The 18,638-nt window shown below is 37.7% G+C and overlaps 1 protein-coding gene across 5 annotated transcripts in view; it reads right to left on the bottom strand.

The window, feature by feature from the left end:
* Positions 1-1,933: 1,933 nt before the first annotated feature.
* fnip1 (folliculin interacting protein 1) overlaps positions 1,934-18,638 on the bottom strand; it is a 57,354-nt gene continuing 40,649 nt past the window's right edge. For all 5 annotated transcript variants that reach the window (XM_083565030.1, XM_083565033.1, XM_083565031.1 and 2 more), the window contains 8 exons: positions 16,879-16,964; positions 15,806-15,952; positions 15,315-15,484; positions 8,947-10,306; positions 8,559-8,724; positions 4,662-4,859; positions 4,296-4,411; positions 1,934-4,048 (listed from right to left, as the gene is read on the bottom strand). In XM_083565030.1, coding sequence (XP_083421156.1) covers positions 3,970-4,048; positions 4,296-4,411; positions 4,662-4,859; positions 8,559-8,724; positions 8,947-10,306; positions 15,315-15,484; positions 15,806-15,952; positions 16,879-16,964 — 2,322 coding nt within the window. In that variant the 3' untranslated portion in view covers positions 1,934-3,969. The remainder of the gene's footprint in view (positions 4,049-4,295; positions 4,412-4,661; positions 4,860-8,558; positions 8,725-8,946; positions 10,307-15,314; positions 15,485-15,805; positions 15,953-16,878; positions 16,965-18,638) is intronic.

Here is an 18,638-nt window from a genome sequence, read left to right on the forward strand (position 1 = left end):
TTATAATAGATTATTCTACAAGTTATCCAAAGTTGTTTTGATTCAAATTTATTAAAGCAAAGTATGTGGCAACCTGTTGTCCATTTCAGGAATTTCCTGGTAAGACCCTCAAGGATTAAGGAACTAACTTTATATCCACCTTTTTGACTGATGTACAGTGGGTACGGAAAGTATTCAGACCCCCTTAAATTTTTCACTCTTTTTTATTTTGCAGCCATTTGCTAAAATCATTTAAGTTCATTTCTTTTCCTCATTAATGTACACATAGCACCCCATACTGACAGAAAAACACAGAATTGTTGACACTGTTGCAGATTTATTAAAAAAGAAAAACTGAAATATCACATGGTCCTAAGTATTCAGACCCTTTGCTCAGTATTTAGTAGAAGCCCCCTTTTGATCTAATACAGCCAGGAGTCTTTTTGGGAAAGATGCAACAAGTTTTTCACACCTGGATTTGGGGATCCTCTGCCATTCCTCCTTGCAGATCCTCTCCAGTTCTGTCAGGTTGGACGGTAAACGTTGGTGGACAGCTATTTTTAGGTCTCTCCAGAGATGCTCAATTGGGTTTAAGTCAGGGCTCTGGCTGGGCCATTTAAGAACAGTCACGGAGTTGTTGTGAAGCCACTCCTTCGTTATTTTAGCTGTGTGCTTAGGGTCATTGTCTTGTTGGAAGGTAAACCTTCAGCCCAGTCTGAGGTCCAAAGCACTCTGGAGAATGTTTTCGTCCAGGATATCCCTGTCCTTGGCCGCATTCATCTTTCCCTTGATTGCAACCAGTCGTCCTGTCCCTGAAGCTGAAAAACACCCACACAGCATGATGCTGCCACCACCATGCTTCACTGTTGAGACTGTATTGGACAAGGGATGAGCAGTGCCTGGTTTTCTCCACACATACCGCTTAGAATTAAGGCCAAAAAGTTCTATCTTGGTCTCATCAGACCAGAGAATCTTATTTCTCACCATCTTGGAGAACTCCATGCGGGTTTTCATGTGTCCTGCACTGAGGAGAGGCTTCGGTCGGGCCACTCTGCAATAAAGCCCCACTGGTGAAGGGCTGCAGTGATGGTTGACTTTCTAAAACTTTCTCCCATCTCCCGACTGCATCTCTGGAGCTCAGCCACAGTGATCTTTGGGTTCTTCTTTACCTCTCTCACCAAGGCTCTTTTCCCCCAATAGCTCAGTTTGGCCGGACGGCCAGCTCTAGGAAGGGTTCTGGTCGTCCCAAACGTCTTCCATTTAAGGATTACGGAGGCCACTGTGCTCTTAGGAACCTTTAGTGCTGCAGAAATTTTTTTGGAACCTTGGCCAGATCTGTGCCTTGCCACAATTCTGTCTCTGAGCTCTTCAGGCAGTTCCTTTGACCTTAATGATTCTCATTTGCTCTGACATGCATTGTGATCTGTAAGGTCTTATATAAACAGGTGTGTGGCTTTCCTAATCAAGTCCAATCAGTATAATAAAAAATTTCTGGACTCAAATGAAGGTGTAGAACCATCTCAAGGATGATCAGAAGAAATGGAGAGCACCTGAGTTAAATATATGAGTGTCACAGCAAAGGGTCTGAATACTTAGGACCATGTGATATTTCAGTTTTTCTTTTTTAATAAATCTGCAAAAAGGTCAACAATTCTGTGTTTTTCTTTCAGTATGGGGAGCTGTGTGTACATTCATGAGGAAAAGAAATGAACTTAAATGATTTTAGCAAATGGCTGCAATATAACAAAAAGTGAAAAATTTAAGGGGGTCTGAATACTTTCCGTACCCACTGTATACTGACTGTTGGGCATCAGGTGTTTGCAGAAAACCACCACTTTCAGACAGACAGACTGACAGAAAGAATCAATCAGACCCTCAAACGGATGCTTTATGGCAAAATGAAAGATATAGCAAAATGAGGGGGGGGGGGGGGGGGTTGGGGAATCAAACCACAACTCTTTAACCTTGACTTTTATTGCACAATATTCCCATAGAATTGGGAAAACTAAAAGGAAGAAAGGCCGTAAGAAAATATATGTACAAATGCATGACAGAAATCTAGGCAATATATACAATTTGTGTGAACCACCACATGCTATGCAAAATCATTTAAATATGATTGTGTAGAAATAATTAGACATAAATACACATTATAGACCAATGATAAATGCATCTCATTCATTATATTTAACTCGAATATTTAAAATGTTGTTTAAAATAACCTAGGCAAAGTCTTTTTATGTTGTTTTTCCATGTTAAGACTCAGATGAATGGCCTCAGAACAGAAAATCTGCTAAAATAAGTAAAAAAAAATAATAAAATAAATAAATAAAACAATTGTAATATGAAACTTCATCACTCTTTTGAGGGTCATTTTGGACAGACATACAAACTATATGATCAAATGTCTATAGACACCTAATCACTTTCCCATTTACCACAAAATTGGGAGGCACAATCATATAGGATATCTTTGTACGCATTAAAAATTTCCCTCAACTATGGTGTTCAGCCAAAACATGTTGAACATGACAATGCTCTTTGCACAAAATAACGACAAAGAAGACTTGGTTTGCAGACCCAGGTATCCTCTCCCAATGTTTGTGCCTGACTTCACTAATGCTCTTGTTGCTAAATGAGCCCCGTGTGTGTTTAAAAAAAATCTAGTGGAATCCTTCCCATTATAGTGATGGTTATTTAACAGAATAGTAGGAAGCCTAAATCTGAAATGTTAAAAGCACATATGCTCAGGTGTCTACAAATATTTGTCCATATACTGTATTTGTTATTCCATTTCTTCAGAAGTAAACATAGAATAGTGGCTGCAAATCTGAAGAAAACTCAATGCATGACATCGTCGTGTTTTACTTTTAAACAAAAATGTTGTATACAAATCTTTTTGCCCCCCTTTCACAGCATTTGTTTATTCTACCTGAATGGAAGAAGAAAACAACTCCAGTAAAAATGCTCTGTGCATAATCACCTGCATTATTTGAGGTAGTGCAGTACTAATGAGTTTCTCCACCTCTTCAGCTGATTTACACAGAGACGTGATTATTATGGTAAACAAACAGAATATTTTCTGAAAATTGATCATTTAATTAAAAATTAACATAATTAAAAATAAATAATTTTCAATAACACACTTTTTAAAGTATATATCTTTTACGTACGTTAATTTTTATTTTGTAAATAACCTTGTGTCTTGTAATTCATCTCTGGCCTTTATTATTCCAGGGAAAAGGCCTGAAATTAGTATAATCTATAAAGATCTAATTCAGTAACAAATTTGTCTTTAAGGCAATTTTCAGGACTGTTATCTTTGAAATGAAAATTAAATCTGTTATTTTCAGTAATTTATACAGAAACTTACTGCTGAACTATGAGTACTTACAACTTTTGTTGAGGCTTCAGGGGCTCTCACAGCTTTCTGTCAGTTTGTATAAAACAATGATGCTTCCTGCTCAGTATGATTATTTGAGCAGGTGAGGACACAGCAGTTGCAATCAGGATTTCAGACAACAACAAAAAAACAGTATGATCTGACCTGTGAGATACAAACTGAGTCAATATATTGATGTCACATGTTCTGGTTAATTGGACTTGCAGATGATTAGATGTTGGATAAAATACACAAACTGATTTAAAACTTATTAATGCAATTATTTATTTATTTATTTTGTTCTGGCTTTAAATTACCTGTGCTTTGGTGGTAGTTATTTCTCCATGCACTTGCTAAGATTTGTTCACCCTCCCTATTTTTATCTTTTTGAACAATATATTAAAATGTCACAATACATTTTTAGCCCAGCACAACCCTTAGCCAATTTCTTGCTTATGTGCAATTCGAAACAAAACCAAAACAAACGGCAAACAAACCCAAAATATCAAAATCACTCTGACTCAGATTTAGCAAACAGACTAAAATATGCCCCAATTAAAACTAAACTGCCCCTAAAATGGGGAAGTTTTGATAAATCTCAATGTGATTTACAGCAGGATCTGGGCCACATAGGGTGAGTGTGTGCTTGCAATTGCTGCCAGCAAGGGCAGGTCACTGGACTCAATTCTGTGGGGGGGAGGAGAATAGTAAGTATCTTAATTCCGTTAGTACAGTAGGATTTCAGATATAATTTGCTAAATTTAGAATAGACATCAGTATTAATGGCATCAAGCAATACACAAAATCACCAAAGTTTAAAACAAGTTTAAAACAAACTAAATGGTCTATCAGAGAAGAAATCAAAATTTTGCAATATTCAATTCTCTATACTAAAAATTTTATATCCAAAAAAATAATAATAATAATTTATTACCCGAGAACCATGCCTAGCTCTTTGACATGCACCCTGGTCTGTCCTTTCAGGTACTCAGCAAGCATTTTGCTCTTGAAATAGAGCTCCTGGAGTCGGTCTTCTAGATGCATTATGCACTGAAGACAAAGAGAGAGTGAATAATTTATAAGCAATTTTGTTTAATTTATCTATACAAAGTATACACCAACAGTAGTAGGATAAGAAAAGTAAATTAACAATTTTGGTATATGTTAAATACAAGATTTTGAATTTTTTTTTTACCAAATAACACTTGTGTGAAAAAGAGAAAACTAGAAAGTTTAAATGAAGCCAATCAAAGTTCAATAGGATACTAAAAACAATAAAGCAATTGTGAGGTGCACTTACAAAGTTTGGAGACAGATTGAGACGATAGAGCTGGTGGGTGGATTGTAGCAGGTTGGACACAAGGTTTGATACCAGTACATCTTTTCCAAGCTTATTCTCTGTGCTGGGTCTCTGGCTACTGGCCACCTGTACTGTCCACCTGTCTGTATCTGCAATAATGCAGACAGCCTCAGCTACAGGTTCATCCAATACAGGATGCTTTAAAGCAAGCAGAAAAGAGAGAATTTAGGCCTTTGGCATTACCATGATAAGCAAAACACAACTGATTATTTTTTTTTTTAACCAAGCCTCTACCCTATTAGTCTTTAACCCTATACATTTAAGAGCTTGTATATAAATCATATGCAGGTCCTGATTGGTAGTGGATCAAAAGCTTGTTCCACTAAATCAAATAAATTAATTTATAACCTTTCTTGAATGTTTTTTTAACTGGATTTTTGTTGATATTCTGTCTCTCTGTTAAAATAAACCTATCATAAGAATTTTAGACTGTTAATTTCATATATTAATTTATAACCTTTCTTGAATTTTTTTTTCCAGGATTTTTGTTGATATTCTGTCTCTCTGTTAAAATAAACCCATCATAAAAATTCTAGACTGTTCATTTGTAGGGGTAAAAAAATAAAATATTTTTTACAATAAAAAACCTGAAATATCACATGTACTAAAGAATTCAGACCCATTGGAAAAAATTAGCTCAGGAGTTTCACATTCTCTTGATTGTTGTTAAAATGTTTCTACACCTTGACTGAGGTGGAGGGAAAGCTAAATAAAGCAAAGAGCATTGTAATATGATATACTCAATAAAAAAACCTGTTCCATTACACTCAGAATCTCAGTCTCCGTCAAAGGTTCACCTTCCAAAATGACCTTAAGCCCATGGCAATGACCAAACTTTATGAAAAAATTACTTGAAACCCATCTCTGGAGAGAACAGAAAGTGTCTAATATAAAATATAGAATTCTGTTTACACTTTGTCTTTATGGGATACTGATTGTAGATTATTCATAGAAAAATGTATTTATATCATTTAATTATTATACAAACTTAAATTTATTATATATTGTCTCACAATTTTAAGCATGGTTGTCAACTTGCCATTTGTAATCATCATTAAAAACAATACAAATATTGATTTACACAAATTGCTTCACCTTGCATATTCAAATGCTTTTTTTTTTTTATTATATTATTTTTACAAAAACAACCCAGTGTGAGTACATTTGTTCAAAGGAGAAATCCCCAATGCTCAACAAGCAGCCAGTATGTTAAAATAAAAAAATTGTTAACTGCATATGTGATTTTGGCATTTTGTAAAGTACACTTTTTTACATAAATACCCTGAATTAGGGTTTTATATATTTATCTTCTTCTTTTGGCTGCTCCCTTTAGGGGTCGTCACAGAGAATCATCTGTCTCCATAATACTCTGTCTTCATCTGCCTCTTTCAAACCAACTAACTTCATGTCCTCCCTCACCATATCCATAAACCTCCTCCTTGGTCTTCCTCTTTTCCTCCGCTCTGGGAGCTCCATCTTTAGTATTCTCCTACCGATATACCCTATGTCCCTCCTGCACATGACAAAACCATTTCATCGTGCCTCAACTTGTCTCCAAAATGCCCTACATGCGCTGTCCTTCTAATAAACTAATTTCTAATCCTGTCAATCCTCGTCATTCCCAACGAAAAACTTAACATCTTCAGCTCTGCTACCTTCAGCTCCACCTCCTGTCTTTTAGGCAATGCCACTGTCTCTAAACCATCATCGCAGGTCTCACCACAGTCCTATAAACTTTCCCTTTCATTCTTGCAGATACCCTTCAATCACAAATCACTCCTGCCCCTCTTCTCCACCCACTCCACCCTGCCTGCACTCTTTTCTTCACTTCTCTAACACACTGTACATTACTTTGGAATGTTGACCCCAGGTACCTGAATTCCTCCACCTTCTCCACCTTTTATCCATGCAACTGCACCACTCCACTGCCCTCCCTCTTAATTACGCATATGAACTCTGTCTTACTCCTACTGACTTTCATTTCCCTTCTCTCCAGCCCGTACCTCCACCTCTCCAGGCTCTTCTCAACCTGCTCCCTCTAACCACAAATCACAATATCATCAACAAACATAAAAGTCCATGGAGACTCCTGTCTGACCTCATTCGTCAACCTGTCCATCACCACTGCAAACAGGAAAGGGCTCAGAGCAGATCCTTGATGCAGTCCCACCTCCACCTTGAACCAGTCTGTCGTTCCTACTGCAATTTCACTGCTGCCACACTGTCCTCGTACATGTCCTGCACCACCCTCTCACCACCACATACTTCACGGCCACACCTGACTTCCTCAAACAAGATCACAGCTCCTTGCTTGGCATCCTGTCGTACGCTTCCTCTAAATCCATGTGTTTTATATACCGTATTTTTCTGACTATAAGCCGCTACTTTTTTACCACGTTTTGAACCCCGCGGCTTAAACAACGAAGCGGCTTATTTATGAATTTTTCCTGGTTTCACAAACTTCAAGCCAAAAAACTGCACCCCATAACATTAGACCAATGAAATTTGGAACGGAAACGAAAAAAACGCACCTCACCTGTGTTCTGAGCTGAACGGCATTGGGAGAAAAAACTTTTATTTATTTTTTTTTTTATGCACGACGATGAGTCTGGGTCATGGGATAGCTCGCTAACTCCAGTTGCAACAGAAATTTTATAAGCACAGACAGGTTTCCAAAACTCGTGCTTTTTTATTTTTCTTTGGCAACAGCGTTACGGGTTAGTCAAAGAAACTTAGAAATGAGCATCAGAAAATAATAAGGACATATTCCTCGGTCTTGCACACATGCAGTAATAGCGGAAAAATGCGGCGGCAGGCTATTCCCAAAATACTGTTATGCTCCTAAAGGAAGCCAACATATTTCACCTGTTACACCGTGTAACAGACACTGTCTTTCATTAAAGCCTGTGTAAAGTTCATTAGTTTCAATGTAGACAAGGCGGCTTATAGACAGGTGCGGCTTATTTACGTTCAAAATAAAAATCTTTGTCAAATTCAGTGGGTGCGGCTTATATATGGGTGCGCTTTATAGTCCGGAAATTACGGTAATTATAATAAGCATAACAGCCAATTAAAAAAATTTTTTTTATGTTTTTATCCAATTACCAGAAAATAAACAAACAAACAAATAAATAAATAAAAAATCTGCCAATTAATCGATCTAATTGCATTGCACCTTGAGCACATTTTTATTTTTATTTTATTAAAACATACACAACAGTGCTAGGGTTAGTGCAGTGTCACTGTGGCTACTCACTCCGAACTGGAAATACCAAGTGTTGTAGTGCATTGTTTTGCACATGCGAAATCAGTGTCGCTTTCAATTTCCAACAACTGTCTAGCTATATAGATTCTTTAGTGTTTGCTTTAAGAATTTCTGACAATTCTGCATATCAAGGGAGTGAATGAATGGGGGATAGAAGGAATGAAGACATTTCTAAAAATGTTTGTATGCTGAAATAAGTATACCTGTTAAGTAGAACATACATTAAGAAAACTAAATATTAAATGTAAAAAAAACACCACACACACACAAACGTATTACACACATATACACATGTATTACACAAATGGGGTCTAACAAATGTAAAATATTTAAATTAATTTTTCCATTTTAATCGATAACTCAATTTAATCAATTTAATAAAGTGTATAGCAATTCTTTTATTTATTTTTATATATTGTATTTTTATAAAATATTACAAAATATAATTTTAGATATTATTTAACCCAGGAGTTATTTTATTTTAAATTGTTTAAGAAATGTAAACTGCTGATGTTCACAAATGTTAACAATAAACTGTGTTAATAAAAAAACAATGCTTTTGATATATTCACCTGGACTGCATGGGCCAAGTCAGACACAAGGCTTTGCCTCAGTTTGTTGTCATTGGGAATTCCATGTAGAACAAAGTCCGGTACATAAGTAGGACAGTAACTTCCAAACAGTGATCTCCCAAAATTAGCAATGCTTGATTTGGAACAGTATTCAGACAGCTTTGCCCTGTCAAAAACAAAATTCAAATACGGAAATTATTATACTATATTCATACATGACAACTGCAATTTGTTACTGCAAACTTGAAGGACCAACAAAACACAATAACCTATGTTGCTTTATTCTACTGTGCAATGTATTACCCATCTCACATATTTTTGTTTAGAAAAAAAATGCTTACTAAGGAAAGAGTCAATTGTGTACCAAGACCTACAAAGATTTACATACCCAGAGAATGGTACATCAATCTCTTCTTGCCAGTCAATTTGGGTTTCGCTGAAGTGTTGTGTCTCTTGCTCTTGTCTGGGTATGTCCTGTCCTGTGTCCTCACTTTCACTGTCTCCCAGTGCACTGTCTGAACTCTCATTTCGTGGAATCTCCCACTCATTCAGGGGGGATGTCTTCTTATGCTCTTTCTCTACATCTGGTACATTAAGTGAAACTCTGATGCTTTCGTCCTGGTCAACAGAACATTTTATATAGCAGCCTCTGTGGATAGGATATGTACTACATTCACATATTGCCTGCTTCCTGTGCTCACAAACCTGTTTATGTGTCCTAACTAGGGATTCAATCCAAGTCTCTTGCAAACTATATTTGTTTGTATCTGCAACCTCATGTGAAGCTGCTTCGGAGGCATCACTGATAGTTCTTGTTTCCACAGAGTTCCCATCACTGAAATACTCATCAAACAGGTCTATGCACTCCTCCTGGGCTTCAGGATTAATGCATGGAAGACTCCTGGTGATATATGACAAGGTTTTATCATCCTTGCTTTGAATTTGGCCTGTTGTTAAAGGCTTAGTCAATACAGTTTCACACTGCTGCTTTATATGGCAATACTGCTGCTGTCGTTTTTCAGTAAAATGCTTTTTGTGTTTCTTGAGCTCATCTTCAACCTCATGCCTCTGACTCTCTGTGTCTGACTCAGGCGACATGGACTCTCCAATAAGAAAGGTCACTCTAGACCCAGGCTCCTCTTCTTCTTCTTCATCCATGAGAAAAGAGGTCAGTGTTGTGCTTTTATCAGGCGGCTTCTTCTTCAATGGAATCCCTGAAGACCGAACAATCTTTACAGGAAACAAGCTGGGTGACACATCAGATTTACACACATCTGATTTTCCTTGTACATCTGACAGAGGGGCATTGGTAATCAGTGAGGCAGTGCCCACCTTTACCACTGTCTCTGTTAATGGGCTAACTAACTGACTGCTAACCTCTTGGCAGTTCTGATTGACATTCTGATCCTGAGCTGTGACGCCAGGAATAATCTGCTCCTTTTGCTGCTCTTCCTTCAAGTCTGTTTCACTGCCGTCCGAGTTAGGCTTGTGCACAGTGACCATCACATATTCTGACTCCTCTACCTCTCCACGGCACAATGAAGTTGTAATAACTGATCCAGGCACAGCAAAAGACTCATCATCATTGTCAGCATTTTCAGTCTCAAGAGCATAGGTCTCCAATAGCTCTGAGCATCGGATAAAATAGGTAAGCACATACAAGAGCCGCTGAACCAGTTCCTTTTGCCGCCCAATCAGTACTGTGCGTGAAAGACGCACCGGTGAGCCAATCGCACCATACAGGTCGCCTGTGGAGAATCAAAAGTCATTTCAAAATTAAATAATATTAGCCAGAACACCGGCTTTAGCAGATGTGTACCTATATTTATTTATAATCTGACAGGATTATATACTGACTTTTACATACAAAAATGGCAATCAGTACAAAAATAAATGTATAATGTAACATCTATAGTATAGTCAACTATGGTCAGGAAATTAGCAAGAATTATTATATATATATATATATATATATATATATATATATATATATATATATATATATATATATATATATACATATATAATACAATCTCTCACACATCCACACACACACACACACACACACACACACACACACACACACACACACACACACACACACACACACACACACACGTGTTATAATTTTTAATCAGTATAACATTTGTTATACTGACATGCCAAGTCTCATATCAAGCACAAAAATCCACCATGAGGCACACAACAGGCAGTAAAAGTTCTGTTTGGTGTCTGGATGATTTACATAATTTAAAACAACATAATTACAAACATTTACAAGAATATTTTGTCTTTATGCTCTATATTGAAAATGGTTTCACTAATAATAGGAGAAAATCCTGACAATTCCTGACAATTCCACATATTGAGGGAATTTCAATACCCCATAATGACAACATAAAAGGTTTGTTTGAAATCTTTGCAAATTTATTAAAAACAAAAAAAAAAAAAAAAAAAAAAAAAAAATCACATGAATTGCATTTGCCACAAAACTAATTTGTTTAGCTGATTTTCCCAGTGTCTCTATAGCACGGATAGCACGTTAGACCAATAAACGTATATGGAACTTTAAAAATGTTTTATGTTGAAATAATGAAATTTATTAATAAAAATATCATTATTAATTATAAAATAAAGTCAAGTGTTAATACAGTACAGTACAGTAAAGAAATGCAGTGACGTGTATCTTTAACTCAGCCTCTTTTTTGACGTCATAGGACACTTCAACCAATAAACAAACTACGCATAGGCTACGATATTACAGAACTGTATACTGTGCAGTACATGTACTCACTATAAATGTTTTTCAGTGTACTGTATTTCTATGAATTTACACAATTCATCTCAATTTACACAATTCATTCAAGATCACTGGCTCTCACACACTTGTAAATTCTTCTTTAAGAGGCCCCTCTGTCCTCCACTTGTTACCTGTATTAATGGCACCTGTTTTGAACTCGTTATCAGTATAAAAGACACCTGTCCACAACTTTAAACAGTCAGACTCCAAACTCCACTATGGCCAAGACCAAAGAGCCGTCAAAGGACACCAGAATCAAAATTGTAGACCTGCACCAGGCTGGGAAGACTTAATAGGTAAGCAGCTTAGTGTGAAGAAATCAACTGTGAGAGCAATTATTAGAAAATGGAAGACATACAAGACCACTGATAATCTCCCTTAAACTGGGGCTCCACGCAAGATCTCACCCCGTGGGGTCAAAATGATCACAAGAACGGTGAGCAAAAATCCCAGAACCATACGGGGGGACCTAGTGAATGACCTGCAGAGAGCTGGGACCAAAGTAACAAAGGCTACCATCAGTAACACACTACGCCGCCAGGGACTCAAATCCTGCTGTGCCAGACGTGTCCCCCTGCTTAAGCCAGTACATGTCCGAGCCCGTCTGAAGTTTGCTAGAGAGCATTTGGATGATAGAGAAGAGGATTGGGAGAATGTCATATGGTCAGATGAAACCAAAATAGAACTTTTTGGTAAAAACTCAACTTGTCCTGTTTGGAGGAGAAAGAATGCTGAGTTGCATCCAAAGAACACCATACCTACTGTGAAGCATGGGGGTGGAAACATCATGCTTTGGGGCTGTTTTTCTGCAAACGGACCAGGACGACTGATCCGTGTAAAATAAATAATGAATGGGGCCATGAATGTAGATTTTTAGTGAAAACACCTCCTTCCATCAGCAGGGGCATTGAAGATGAAACGTGGCTGAGTCTTTCAGCATGACAATGATCCCAAACACACCTTCCGGGCAACAAAGGAGTGGCTTCGTAAGAAGCATTTCAAGATCCTGGAGTGGCCTAGCCAGTCTCCAGATCTAAACCCCAAAGAAAATCTTTAGAGGGACAGCCATATCCAGCGACAGCCATAAAACATCACTGCTCTAGAGGAGATCTGCATGGAGGATTGGGCCAAACTACCATCAACAGTGTGTAAAAACCTTGTGGAGACTTATAGAAAACATTTGATCGCTGTCATTGCCAACAAAGAGTATATAACAAAGTATTGAGATTAACTTTTGTTATTGACCAAATACTTATTTTCCACCATAATTTGCAAATCAATTCTTTAAAAATCAGACAATGTGATTTTTCTGGATTTTATTTTTCTTATTTTGTCTTTCATAGTTGTATCATATAGTTGTTTAGTATCTCATAGTTGATATGATGCTTATCGACACATTGGCGTGATGTCTTCTCAAATGAACTGTCATATTAGAAGTGTTGCCATTAGCATATTGAATGCATTTTGCACAATGCTTGCACACAGTCGCAGTTCTATCTACTGTTTTATTTCCGTTGTCATCGTAAGTAACATGAAATCCAAAATGTTCCCACACACCGGATTTAAACGACGCGGGCGCATACGCCAACCTTGGGCAGCCTTCATTATCTCGTCCACTTGCCATTTCTGCAGCACTCCTTACTCAACTTTTACTGTCTATATGTATGTTCGCGCGAAACTGTCCGAGGCGTAACTGAGCACGAGGCTACATTGCGCATGCGTCGAACCGTGCGACGCACACACGAACCGAACCAAGACAAGCGAACCGAACGGTTCGGGTGTTTTTCCATGTACCGTGCCACCCCTGGTACGTGGCAAACAAGTTACCAGTAGGTGCAGTAGATTCTCAGAAAACAGAGAAGACCTGACAGAGAAGACCCAGCATTCATGATATGCACGCTCTTAAGGCTGTGCAATTGGGCAATTAGTTGAAAGGGGTGTGTTAAAAAAAATAGCAGTGTGGCATTCAATCACTGAGGTCATCAATTTTGTGAAAAAACAGGTGTGAATCAGGTGGCCCCTATTTAAGGATGAAGCCAGCACTTGTTGAACATGCATTTGAAAGCCTGAGGAAAATGGGTCGTTCAAGAAGAACAGCGTACTTTGATTAAAAAGCTGATTGGAGAGAGGAAAATCTATAAAGAGGTGCAAAAAATTATAGGCTGTTCAGCTAAAATGATCTCCAATGCCTTAAAATGGAGAGCAAAACCAGAGAGACGTGGAAGAAAACGGAAGACAACCATCAAAATGGATCGAAGAATAACCAGAATGGGTTCAACCAATGATCAGCTCCAGGATGATCAAAGACAGTCTGGAGTTACCTGTAAGTACTGTGACAGTTAGAAGACGTCTGTGTGAAGCTAATCTATTTTCAAGAATCCCCCACAAATTCCCTCTGTTAAAAAAAAGGCATGTGCAGAAGAGGTTACAATTTGCCAAAGAACACATCAACTGGCCTAAAGAGGAATGGAGGAACATTTTGTGGACTGATGAAAGTAAAATTGTTCTTTTTGGGTCCAAGGGCCACAGACAGTTTGTGAGACGACCTCCAAACTCTGAATTCAAGCCACAGTACACAGTGAAGACAGTGAAGCATGGTGGTGCAAGCATCATGATATGGGCATGTTTCTCCTACTATGGTGTTGGGCCCATTTATCGCATACCAGGGATCATGGATCAGTTTGCATATGTCAAAATACTTGAAGAGGTCATGTTGCCTTATGCTGAAGAGGACATGCCCTTGAAATGGTTGTTTCAACAAGACAATGACCCCAAACACACTAGTAAACGAGCAAAGTCTTGGTTCCAAACCAACAAAATTAATGTTATGGAGTGGCCAGCCCAATCCCCGGACCTTAATCCAATCGAGAACTTGTGGGGTGATATCAAAAATGCTGTTTCTGAAGCAAAACCAAGAAATGTAAATGAATTGTGGAATGTTGTTGAAGAATCATGGGGTGGAATAACAGCTGAGAGGTGCCACAAGTTGGTTGACTCCATGCCACACAGATGTGAAGCAGTTTTAAAAAACTATGGTCATACAACTAAATATTAGTTTAGTGATTCACAGGATTGCTAAATCCTATAAACAAAAATGTTTGTACAAAATAGTTTTGAGTTTGTACAGTCAACGGCATACACTGTTTTTTTTTTTAACACACCCCTTTCAACTAATTGCCCAATTGCACAGCCTAAAGAGCATGCATATCATGAATGCTGGGTCTTGTTTGTTTTCTGAAAATCTACTGCACCAACTGGTAACTTGTTTGCCACGTAGCAATAAAAAATATACTAAAAACCTGGATTATTCTGGTTAGTCAAGTCAAGTCAAGTTTATTTGTATAGCGCTTTTCACAACAGACATTGTCTCAAAGCAGCTTTACAGAAAACAACAGTGAAGGTGAATGGTGTGCGTTTGTCCCTGATGAGCAAGCCGTGTGAACAATTTTACTTTTATCAGTCCACAAAATGTTCCTCCATTCCTCTTTAGGCCAGTTGGTGTGCGTTTGTCCCTGATGAGCAAGACAGTGGCAAGGAAAAACTCCCTTAGATGATATGAGGAAGAAACCTTGAGAGGAACCAGACTCAAAGGGGAACCCATCCTCATATGGGTGACATCAAGAGTTTGATCATAAATCTTTCAACAATACAGAACAATTTGTGATCATCATATATATATATGTATATTCATATATATATATATATATATATATATATATATATATATATATATATATGAGAGAGAGAGAGAGAGAGAGAGAGAGAGAGAGAGAGAGAGCGCGAGAGAGAGCGAGAGAGCGCGAGAGAGAGCGAGAGAGAGAGAGAGAGAGAGAGAGAGACTTTACACATGGAGTGGAGTGAGGTCTGTGACATTAAATAGCACCACAACTGCAGACGCCTAGACATTCAGATTATACAAATTTTTGTTTATGTAAAAATCATTTGCATTTATTTACCAAGCTGAGCCCATAACGGGTTGTAGGGATGCGTCTTGGCTAGCATGTCCACACTTTTAGAGGAATGTTTTTCCAGAAAGATCTTAATGGGTGGCTGGCCGTTGGGCATGACGGTAGGCACCCAAGCCAGGTGGTTAGTAAGCACAGCTGTAAGAAGTGCTGGAACAAACCTAATGTGGACACAATCGCAAAATACAATGATCAGATACAGCATTCCTTTGTATACTGTTTCCTTGAACACTTTTTTCTTTTATCATAAAATAACAAATATATACTTATTTCAGAATATACAAAATATATATATATTTTTTTGAACCACCCGTTTATTACTGTTTAATGCTATTCCTAGCATATTCTACGATGAAACAATTTATTGCATTATTTTTATTACTTGGCCATGTATTAGGATTTTGCATTGTACTATATGTTTATACTATATGTAGCAGATTTTGTTTAATTAGTTTCAAAATGTTTTATAAAAAGTACTCAACTGGTTCTTTGAGGCTTGTTCTATGAGTAAAGAGAGCTCCCGCATGAAGTGCCCACAAAGTTGGTTCTTCTCAAGTGCACCGGACATCATTGTGAGCCAGACAGGCTCAGGCATACGTGGCATAGTATACAAATTACAGATAATCATCCTGTTTGGAGGAACATAAATACACACAAAGACACAAAATTTAATTTTGTTATGTTGCTGCCTGATACTACAATTGTTAAAAATTTTTCCTCATTATTCTATACTCAATACCCCATGACAAAGTGGTGAACAGAGAAAAGTCTCAAAAAATTATTTTAAATGAAAAACTGAAATATGAAAAGTACATTAAGTATTTAGAGCCTTTAGAACAACATTTAAAAATTATAATTAACCCAGGTGCCACCAGAGATCAAGACATAAGTTGAAACGTCAAGACTGGGCCAATAAATATCTGAAGACAGATTTTTCAACGGTTCTACAGACTGAGATGAGTGACTCTTGACGAACCAGACAGATGGGCATGTGGAAGGATCAGTAACGGGCACAGAGCTGCACTGCGACTCAGACACTAGCAAGGTAAAGGTTGGGTACTGGTATGGGCTATTATTAATGATGATTGGACCTTTTCAGGTTGAAGATGGACTCAAAATCAACTCCTAAACCTACTTCCAATTTTTAGAAGACAGATTCTTGAAGCAGTGGTACAGGAAAAAGTTTGCATCTTTCAAAAATACCATGATATTTATACTTCTAACAAAAGGTACTAAGGTATTCAGGACATTATCTTTGAACTTTACTTTACTACACTAGCTTTGTGTACTGTTGATGTCCTTCACTGCACTAATAGTTCTATTCTTACACTGTTTGCACACTTTATGTAGTCCTGTGTGTTTTGCTAGTCTTAGTTTTCAACTAATGTTTCTCGAGATATTCTATGTTTTGTTATGTATCACCTTAGTCCTGAAGGAACCTTGTTTTATTACACTGTGTTCTGTAACACCTGTTGTATTAAAGCCACTTGACTAGGCAAAGCATTCACATTCAGTTGTGTAGGCCACCTTACAGTAAACTTTGACCTTAACCTACCTAAATTCATTGAGGCTGTCCACCATGCGGTTGTGAGCCAAGATTCTCTGACTAACATCAGTTGACCGTCGACTCATCTTCATAGCCTAAATAACAAAAAAAGGCAGTATATCAATGGTAATTAAATTCAAGTGAAATTTAAAATGTTTTAAACCTGAAGCCAAATTTCACCCCTCACACTAGTACACCACAGAATGCATGGTGGGGGGAGGTGATTGCTGTGCTGGGCGGATGGACTGGTTTATACAATAACGAGGCAATTACAAAAAAAATTTTTCGGAGCACAGTCTTTGCCAAGTGTCCATTGACTTGGCCAATTATTTTACCTAACCTGAATTTAAAATAACATTTAGCCAATTAGCAGCTAAAGCAGCAGTCATTATGGGGTATTGAGTGTAGATTATTGAGAGAGTGAAGTGCAAACCAGATGGAAAGGCATGTTGCTGCAAAATGGTGTTTGTAGCCATGGTGGTTAAGTGTTCCCTCACTTTTTCATAATTTACTAACATCATCACTAGCAACACACCCTCAAACCATCACAACTCCTCTTTCATGAATCACAGTGAGAACCAAACATTCAGGAATCGTCCGTTCACCCATTGTACGTCTAACAAAGACACGGGTTAGAACAAAAAATCTCAAATCCGGACTCATCAGACCAAGATTTCACAGATTTAATGTCCATTCCTTGTGCTTCTTGGCCCAAGCAAGTGTCTTATGTTTGTTGTTCTTCCAAAGTAAAAGTAAATTCAGTTTGACAATGAAAGCCTGACTCGCAGTGGAGAGGGTGAACACCTTTAAATATCTAGGCGTCTATATTAGTGATGACCTCACTTGGACACTTAACATTACACAAAGCTAGTTAAGAGGGCTCAGTAGCAGCTGTACTTTCTTAGGAGGTTAAGGAAGTTTGGTATATATCCTAAAGTCCTCAGCAACTTTTACAGCTGAACTATGGAGTGCATCCTGACCAAGTGCATCACCATGTGGTATGGCAGCACTGCTGTTATGCACCGCAATGGCCTGCAGAGAGTGGTGAAGACTGCTGAGAAGATCACAAAGAACTCCAATACTTTCCCTGCAGGACATTTACTATAGCAGAGTCCATAGGAGAACTGCCTTCAACTGAGCACAGACTTTTCACACCTTTAGAGGTACAGCCCAGAGGTACAGAAGTGTGAAATGCAGGACTTCTAGATTAAAGAACTCTATCTTTCCCACTGCCATCAGACACCTAAACAGCTGACAGAAGCTTACAATCATTGTCTACCATTTGTATTTTATTACTGTCACTGATTTTGAACACTCATTGCAGAATCTGCACATTTATTGTGGACTGTGGTATTAGACAGCTGATGTTGCAATCATTGCACACACATATCTGGTTTCGTAATTTACCCGGCATACATATTTACGGTATATATTTTCAGATGCTGCTTTTAAAAACTGTTTTTCAAAATATCTATTTGTTTGATATTCTTTTGTTGTCTATTCTATACCTATATTTATTTTTGTGGCATTCACTGTGGACAGCAAAGGAAGATTCTCATTGTACGGGGGAAACATTTATTTTCTGGTCATATGACAAACAACACAAACTACAAAAACAACTAAACTAAAAAATATGGAAATGTACAGAAGTTGTTGTAGCACTATACTGACTACACTCACCATTTCCTCAAAACAAGACAAATAATCTTCTAAAGCACATTAAGACAATAAAAATATCACAAATGAACTCTTGACAAGCCACACCAGTA

This window comes from Silurus aristotelis, assembly GCF_946808225.1.
Source record: "Silurus aristotelis genome assembly, chromosome: 16".
In the NCBI taxonomy this organism is placed as follows: domain Eukaryota; kingdom Metazoa; phylum Chordata; class Actinopteri; order Siluriformes; family Siluridae; genus Silurus; species Silurus aristotelis.